At 45.5% G+C, this 8,730-nt stretch overlaps 2 protein-coding genes across 3 annotated transcripts in view; one reads left to right on the plus strand and one right to left on the minus strand.

The window, feature by feature from the left end:
* Positions 1-5,702, minus strand: part of Lysrs (Lysyl-tRNA synthetase) — a 53,320-nt gene extending 47,618 nt beyond the window's left edge. Inside the window, exons 1-2 of one of the 2 annotated variants that reach the window (XM_077681217.1) lie at positions 5,548-5,694; positions 391-515 (exon numbers count right to left, since the gene is read on the minus strand). In XM_077681217.1, coding sequence (XP_077537343.1) covers positions 391-515; positions 5,548-5,610 — 188 coding nt within the window. In that variant the 5' untranslated portion in view covers positions 5,611-5,694. Of the gene's footprint in view, positions 1-390; positions 516-5,547 lie in introns of both variants that reach the window. The other variant, XM_077681224.1, reaches the window with a different exon arrangement.
* A 78-nt stretch (positions 5,703-5,780) lies between these two features.
* Aimp1 (aaRS-interacting multifunctional protein 1) lies at positions 5,781-8,695 on the plus strand. Its single transcript, XM_077681243.1, has 2 exons — positions 5,781-6,730; positions 8,264-8,695. Exons 1-2 carry the CDS (start codon positions 5,918-5,920, stop codon positions 8,384-8,386), a joined length of 936 nt encoding a protein of 311 aa, XP_077537369.1. The 5' UTR covers positions 5,781-5,917; the 3' UTR covers positions 8,387-8,695.
* The last annotated feature ends 35 nt before the right edge of the window (positions 8,696-8,730 follow it).

Here is an 8,730-nt window from a genome sequence, read left to right on the forward strand (position 1 = left end):
ATTACTGCTGGACAAAGTCAGGTCCCCTTTCTGGGCGATTTGAGGCAGCACCTGAATGACCAGGAGGCTGGAATGAAATACGAGAGGCACCCTCAAATCACATGACAATGTGTCTAAGTTATATGGCTCCTTCAAGCTCTTGGTTAACCACGACTACAACCTCGTGAACCAAAAACAACCAAAAGAGGCATATATTCAACAAGAAATTCCTTCCTTCAGTTCAAAGGATCATTCAAAGCCAGCAGCTGAGCTTTGGCAAGCCTTAGGAGCACAAAATACTATTTTCTTTCAGAGTTTCTGTTTTCTGGCCAACAGTGAAGAGCTGAGAAGTACAGTCCCTGGCACCTCCTCAGGCAAGAACAAAGTCAAGGTTGTGAACGAGTCACCAACCTCGCGTGGGCCATTGTCCTTGGCTTACAAAAGCGACCTGCGCTAGCAGAAGGAACCACTGGCAGCAGCAAGGGACTGGGCCGTCCCAGTGCCTGGCCAAGTGCTCTCAAGGCCATCATGGTCACCTGGAGGCATGCCAGAACAGAACAAGGGCTGGCTGCAACCACACACCAAGGCCACACAGCCTCCCTCCCCCCAGCCCCATGCGGTTCAAAGATTCGCCTTCCAGATAGCCCGTGCATGTCCTCCCTAGAGAAGGAGATAAGAGCCTCCTCCAACCTGCCCAAAACTGTGGCGCCAGAAGTGCAGTTGTAGGCCGCATCTACAGTTCATTTCCGCAAGCTGCAAGCAGCGGGGCCACAACTACAACACGTGCACACTCATTTGGCAGATTAGTTGAGAGCTGTGCAGCGTCCACAGTGCCACCCGCAGCTTGTGAAATTAACTATAGGAGTGCAGTCCTTACAGCTTCTGTACACAGTTCTGAGCATTCATCACCACTCAAAATGTTTATCTAACAGAAATACACCTCTTCAGTGTAGAACAGTATTTGCTATTGGTCTATGAAACTGCGACCGGCCAGGCTACACTGAACAGTGGCCCTAATTTTAAATTAGGGCCACTGTTATAAAGGCTTTTATAACATACGATACTTGGGAGGTTGCATAATATCGTATGTTACAAATAGGCTCTTTCATTTTATGATTGTTCGATTTTTCGAAATTCTGGCGGTAAAAGTGAGTCACCATTTTTTTTCAGGTGATATGGCAGAAACCTGGTGCTTTATAAAGACCTGGAAATAAATTCTCTGAGCACCTTTTTTTTTTTTTTTTTTTTTCCCTGGAGAGGGCGACAATAATGCCCCGCTTAACCACACATTTCCCATTATTCAGGGATGGCCCAAATGTTCCTGGGCTGTTCAAAGGTTTCAGTACTCGGGTGGCTAATGGACCTTTTTCCAGTAGTGATCTGAGCATGCGTGGATTGCCAGTTCGCCATTCCCAGCAGTTGCCTCGGCCAATATAAACAAAAGGGCACACTCTCAGCTGGTTGCTTGGAGAGTGGCTATGCATTCTGGCACTGCACATTTTTATTTCCTCTTCTTCGACAGCTCGTGACGAGTTTGTACATGCACAAAAAAAAAGCTTACAAAGGAAAGGGGCAAAGACATTTGAGGATGACCAAACTGTGAGCACATGGCTTCCAGCGAGGGGGTAAAAAAATGCAAAGAAAAAGAAGAAAAAAAAGTCACTTCACACAATGCAGATTAGTCTCGGGGACCTGCAACTGCTTCTGAGGCATGCATGTGAAAGGCACGGTTGACGGGTTGGTGCAGGAGGGACTGAAGGACGAGACTGTCTTGTGCACACGTTTTCCGGCAGCAAGACTTTTGGGGGGTGTGCCTGAGTCATTTTTTAGTTTGCCGCGGCGGCCGCTAGGAGGACCAGTACTGAAAAAAGGTCCACTGGGCGAGTTGGTGCACTTGCATAGGAAACAAAGGAAACAAACGGGACAAGCACTGTCCTGTTTGGTTCCTTCGACTTCTCCTGCCCCCACTGTTCCTCCCCATCCTTTTAGTATTTGTGCACTAGCATTCATTTCTCCTACCAAAGCGACATTCAACTTAGCTCAAATGATGTTCACTGATTCCCAGTTGAGATGCCTCTTCGCTAGCCCACATCACAAATTAAAAAGTACATATCTGCAATTACATCTGCAAATCCTAAGGAATGTACGACTCCTGGAATTACAGAAGCCTTTCCAGGAAAACTAAACATAATGCACCAACATACCAGCAACCCTAAGGAAGTGGTTATTGTCAGCAATAGTACAGCTAGTTCAGTTTCGGAGCTCTGCTTGGAACACGGCCCATATGGTGGCCGCATGCAAATTATAGGCACTAAGTCAAAATGGCCTTCTGGTGGCCTCGAAACGTTCAAACAAAGCCACTGCAGGGCCAACTGCAATACACACGAATGACTGCACTGTGCTGGTTATGCCACAGTTATTGGCTGGCATGACATGTGCTAATACATTAAAGCACTGCTCTTTCCCACGTCAGTCACTTTTAGTTTCTCTTCAGAACAGCCTGGACCTAAAAATAAGAGGTGCTGCTAAATTCAAATCAGCCAAATCGAAGCTTTTCAACTTGTTTGGACGGCTAAGTTGAAACTTTTGGAACATCAGGTAGCTTTATCGTGAGAATGAGTGAGGGGGCTGGGTAGCAAAATATACTTGCCCCCTTACTCTCCCCAACGAAATTTTCAGAAAATAGAATTGCACATAAGACTGGAGTAAATGGAAGTAATTGAAGGTTTGCTATGCTCAAAACTATTCACTTTTTAAGTAAGCACATATAACTAAAGCACTAGCTGCCCATACAACTAGTATGAAACACGCAGACTTTTTTGGTGCTCTTTGGTCTAGTAGCCCTTGCGCCATTAAACAACACAATCATCATAAGAAGTAATTAAAGGACGTACACGCGCTGAGCCAAAAATGAATTTTCGGTGAAGTAATGCAAGCCTGTACCACTCGACGTAGCTTTTGACAACGATACTTTACCCGCTGCGGTGGCTCAGTGGCTAAGGCATTGTGCTGCTGAGCACGAGGACGGTGGTTCGATCCCCGCCGCGGTGGCTGCTTTTCTGATGGAGGCAAAAAGCAAAAACGCCCGTCTGTACGAGATTTCACCACATGTTAAAGATCCCCAGGTGGTCCAAATTAATCCAAAGCCTGCGTTGCGTCGGTGCATTAAACCATACAATCAATCAATCAATCAATCAATCAATCAATCAATCAACGATTCCACAAATGTTGAAAGCCCAGTGGCGGATGTACACTCTAGTGGGTACATACAAAAGGGAACTGAAAAGGCCAGGATATTTATAAAAACCCTGGCATTCCTCACAATCAGCCCTAAAGAGTGGGATATGCCATCATGGCTTTTTTGGGGGGATAGGGTGGGTGGGCTGTGGTGCTGGTCATTAGCAAGGGACAAGTGCGTGAAAAATAGGAAACAGTACGCAGAAAACCCAAAATTGAAGCAAAACTTTGAAGGCAAGTTACCTGGTATGGAAACTTTTATTGCTAACATATTTGAATTGGCATTTTATGCCCCGAAGCTGAATACTGGCTATGACATGTGCTATGGTGCAGGGCCACAAATCAATTTGGACCACCCGGTGATGTTTGACACGTGCCAAAATCTCGTAGGCATGGGTGCTTTTGGTGGTTGCCTCTGCTAGGAAAACAGCCACTACGGCCACGAATTAAAGAACCAGCAAGAAGCAGTTCGTAATACAAAATGATCGATAGTATTATCAATAGACTATCCCTAATACACTAAAATGAAACTCTCTGTATAACACTACTGATGTAGGATTGTCAATTGTTGGGAAATTATGGACACAATACCCTTCATGATTAGGCATACACGTTACGAAATTACTTTCGATGGGCTTCAAAGAACGTCAAGAAATCTTGTCTCATAGAAACGTCAAAGCAAAAGCAGCCAAATAGCTATGGAGGAATATCTTGAGAATTATTAAAAAGTGGGAGAAACAATAAAATTTGGTTGACTCACCATGTCAATTACATAGTATCTACAAGTTATCACTGATGGATCCTAGACCAGTTGTTAGGTGGATTGTTTGACTGCTTTTGGACTACTTTTCAGTAGTCAGTGCATTACGCCAATGAATGTAGTATGATGAATAAAATGAAACGTCATTCACCCATCATAAGTAAACTATGCTTTCCTGAAATGGGATTGCTACCCTGAATGTACCGCTCATGCCAGCGATAGTGAACGATGCGACCCCTGAAGACAAATTTTGAAAGAACCGGAAATTCCTGTGGATGTATTTCAATGAGACAAAATGCTGCAATAAAAGCAGAAATATTCACTTCCCCTCTCACAAGCTCATTTTCAGGAGTTCCACAGGTGTAAAACCTTTCAAAACTTGCATCACCAGTAGCAGCATAGTGCCTAAGCCCTTACCACACCCCGGTGGATACCTTTCACTGAAGACATACAAGCAACCAGGCAACAAGGTTACCCACCTTACACACTTATTATTTTTGCTTCTATATTTACGCATTCTTCCTGCAATCAGTTAGTTTTAATGGATATTTTATCCAGTTTGAACAATGTGACAATAGCTCTATTTTGCCCATCCCTAATCATAATCAAATTATCATGCGTGGCCCAGCTATAAGTGGACTTCATTGCAATGAATGCATTCCCTGATTAAGTTTGCCCCCTCCCTGGCCCCAAGTTATAAATGCATATACGCTTAACAATACTGCGCGATTACGTGACATGTTGCAGAGAAATGTTTCCTGAAAAAGAATGCCACTGCCTAATGCTTCAACGACTAACTTTACGCTGAACTAACTGTCGCGGAGTACACCGGATTGATTCCACGAAAGTGTTAACAATGCACAAAGCAGATATCGTATGCGCTGTATGCGCTAGTTTTTTTTTTTTTTTTGCTGTTGTTGTTGTCTTTTATTTCGCATGGTTTCTTGCGAGCCTTTCACAACTATTAGCAACAATCCTCAACCGTTGGAATCCAGTCAGAGACACAGAATTGAGCTCATGCAAGATTGCACAAAAGCTCGCCGATGAACACATGCAAACGAAGCAAACCACAAACACAGCTTGTCAGCATGTTATGTCACACGAAACCAGCATAGCAAGAATTAAAGCAGGAAAAGTTCCCAAATAAGTAACAAGGCCAGGCGACAAATTCTTTTCTTTTCCTTTCGCGCTAAAACGGAATAACAAAAACAAAGTATGAATGACTCCAGCAGTTTACAGATAGTGGTCTGCATGCCTAAGGCACAACTCAAACCTCCACAAAGTGTTTGTGAAGACCGCAGAACGCAATCGAGTCACTTGAAAAACATAGTAACCATACTCTAAACCTACTAACGAACAACAGCACTCTCCATACGGTCAAGTGGTAAAAACTAAGCGTGGCGGCATGGCCATACACGTGGGTTACGGGGTGCGAGCTGGTGCTGTTAATACGAAAACTATCGTCATTTAGAAGCAAAGGGGTCGATCAAAACTAAGACCTCGCCCCCACGACACCGGCGATTTGAATGGTAGCAGCACGTAAAATTTACAAGTCGCAAAAAAGTTCTTACTTTTTGCTCAACTTTTCGCCGGCGTCTGCCATCTTCAATCTTTTGGGCTATGTCGATGCGCATGAATGACGTGCGCAGCACTTTTTGTCAGAAACTGCTCATTGCTGCTCTATAATAAAAATAATATTCTTGTTGCGTGAAATTGTTCTTACGCAGTTTTCTTTGAAGTGTAGTAGATTTATAGCACATAATTTTTGTACATTGCTAAAGCTGCCGACGGTGCTGAAACCACTGAAACCCTGAAACGCTCCACTTCCGGTCGGTTAAAGCGCCTGCGGAGGAGCTCCCTGTTCTGTGTGAGGAGCGAGTGAGAATTTTTTTACTTTTTCGTCTATACTTTCTAATTACTAAGTGCGGACAGTTCCCGACAATGGTTGTTGATAACGCTCTGTCGCGGATTATGAGTAGGGCCAAGCTGGCGGACGAGCTGATCGCTCTGCTTACTGCTCAACTGCAGTCTTTGCGGGCCGCGAAGACCGAGAAACACGTGCAAGAACAGTGTGCCCGCTTGCGAAGCGAAAACGACGCGCTTCGCCTTGAAGTTGAAGCTTGGAAAAGTCGGCTGGAGGCTGCCCAAGTTCGCAACGGTGTCAAGCCGGTGGTTGTTTCTCTAAAGCAAGCCACGCCTGAGCCATGTGCTAAAGTGACCGATGCCAAACCAGCTACGCAAAGTGCTCCCCAAAAGCCCGCCGCAACTGGAGCCGGTGACCTGCCGAAAAAACGCGCTGGTGCTGCCGTAGACGCGAAGCCGCCACCGCCGAAAAAAGCAGACGCTAAGAAGAAGGCCGAAGACTCCGACGACTCGAAGCCGGTCGATGTAAGCCGGCTAGACCTACGGGTGGGCAGGATCGTCAGTGCGCAGAAGCACCCTGACGCTGACTCGCTGTACGTCGAGCAGGTGGACGTAGGCGAAGAGAAGCCTCGTACTGTTGTCTCAGGCCTGGTCAAGTTCATTCCTCTGGAGGATATGCAGAACCGCATGGCTGTGCTTCTGTGTAACCTGAAACCTGCCAAGATGCGTGGCGTCACGTCGGAGGCCATGGTCATGTGCGCCAGTACGCCAGAAAAGGTTGAAATTCTGGCTCCTCCTCCGAACGCTGTACCAGGGGCCCGGGTCTTCTGCGACGGTTTTCCGGGCCAGCCAGACACTCAGCTGAACCCCAAGAAGAAAATCTTTGAGCAGGTATTGATTGTGCCACAAGTCGGTTTGCACGAGGGATTCGCCTGCATTTTGAGGTCTGGATGGTTGTGATGACAAAACGAAGAGGGGGGGGGGGGGGGGGGGGGGAGAGCGCCTGGCCTGTCCATACGGTGATCATACAGTCTCTGGAGTGGTTGTAATTAAATGGTTACGCCATTGTGTTAGAGGGTACAGCCCAGCCCAAAAAGATATGCCTTCAGCTTACATTAGGCTGTCTAGAGCCAGGGAGTGGTGCGTTTCAGGCTGCATAAAAGACGTGAACAGTAGGACACGAGGACTGGCGCTCTGTGGTTGTCGATATTTTGCGCAGTTTTCAAGCATTTGTTCAGATGCACTAACTCGCCCAACAAGTCCTAAAATAAGACGTGCCAGGTACAAGTTCACTTTGATCATTCTCTTTTACATGTAGTGAGTTTTTGTAGTGGTAGTGAGTTTTTAGCAAATTAATTTCAATGAACTTGTTTTGGGGGAAACCCTTGAATCATCCATTTCAGTACCTGTGGTGCCAATAAAACTACTGCTTTAGCTGAAGCAACCTGTATGTGGTATCAATTTGTTTGCAGCATATACTGTATGTATGAATCTCCGCTGTTGGCATTCTTGGAAAGTAGCGATTTCCTTTAAGCTTCAGTGGGACTGTAAGGTTAAACGAAAATATGAATAAATTTAAATTAATGCTAAATAAACATGCTGGAAGCACCTTCTCCACACTATGTAATGAAATGGTACTAGACCGATATAACTACCTTGGACAGGTTGCCAGTGCTGACACCAACCACAAGAATTCTGGTGCAGAATAGATATGGGCTGGGGTGCACTCGGCAAGCACTCTCAAATACTGAAACAAGCTACCTGTATCACTAAAAAGAATATCATACAACCAATGTGTACTGCTGGTAATGTCGTATGGAGCTGGAACTTGGCACCTTACTGAACAACTGGAAAGAAAACTTAGGTTGGCCCAACGGGCCATGGAACAAAGAACTTTTGTCCTGGATTAGGGAACAAACTCAGGTGGAGAATATCATAGCTCAAGTTTTAAAAAAAATGTACTTAGGTGGGCCATGTAGTACAATGGAATGACAACTGATGGACCTCCAGGGTAACGGAATGGCTACCTGTAGACAAAACTACTAAAAGCAGGGAAAGGCCGAACACGAGGAAGGAATGACTTTGGGGGCATAGAGTGGATTTGGGCATCGCAACACTAGAGCAGTTGGAGGTCTTTGAAGAAGCCTTTGTCCTGTAGCAGTGCACTTAAATAGGCTGGTGGTGATGATGAATTCGAAAGAGCCAGCTATTTTGTAGTGTGTGTGCTCAAGTCCATTCGAGCAGTACTTGCGGTGCTCGTTCGTCTGAAGCTAGAGAGAGAGTTTGCCGAGTTTCATCATTTGCAGTGTCTGGTTGAATAGTACGAAATGCCTTTTTTTTTTCTGAATTTGCAGTCAATGTGCTGTGTTAGTGAACTGTGCCTTTGAAGCTTTCAATCTAATAGTGACTCGTTGTCTTACGCAGGTGGCTCCTGATTTGAAGACAGACAGCGACAAACGGGCCACGTACAAGGGCCAGCCTTGGGTTGTCAGTGGCTGCCAAGGCCACGTGGTTGCCGACACGCTCTGCAACGTGCAAATCAAGTAGTCGGCTGGCTCAAGGACCAGTGGGAGCAGTGTGATGCAGCGTTTATTCTCCGTGGACATGTGCACAAAACTTCAGTGACTCTCGTACAGCATTGTGCAGAGTTTAGCCTTTTGCAAGTGTTGGGTCTGCAAAAAAATACACCCTCCTTGGTCATTGGTTATAGGAAGCAAATTCTCTAAAAGAAAATTCCAAGGAGGCCAGACACTTGAGCTTTTTCACTGCTTGCGATCCCGTACAGCAAATCATAAGATGTGAAACACAGCTGTGCACCCCTGCTGACTTATCGAAATAAAAATGTTTCCGAATACAGCTTTGTCTAACAATTGTAGCACTAGCAAAAATAG

This window comes from Haemaphysalis longicornis, unplaced genomic scaffold (assembly GCF_048455015.1).
Source record: "Haemaphysalis longicornis isolate Haplotype H1 unplaced genomic scaffold, Haemaphysalis longicornis Haplotype H1 scaffold_1, whole genome shotgun sequence".
NCBI lineage: Eukaryota > Metazoa > Arthropoda > Arachnida > Ixodida > Ixodidae > Haemaphysalis > Haemaphysalis longicornis.

Excerpts from the sequence above, each read along its gene's own strand:
- Aimp1 (XM_077681243.1), top strand. The coding sequence starts at position 5,918 with ATGGTTGTTGATAACGCTCTGTCGCGGATTATGAGTAGGGCCAAGCTG. Across the intron at positions 6,731-8,263 it reads AGAAGAAAATCTTTGAGCAG|GTGGCTCCTGATTTGAAGAC; the intron begins GTATTGATTGTG and ends TGTCTTACGCAG.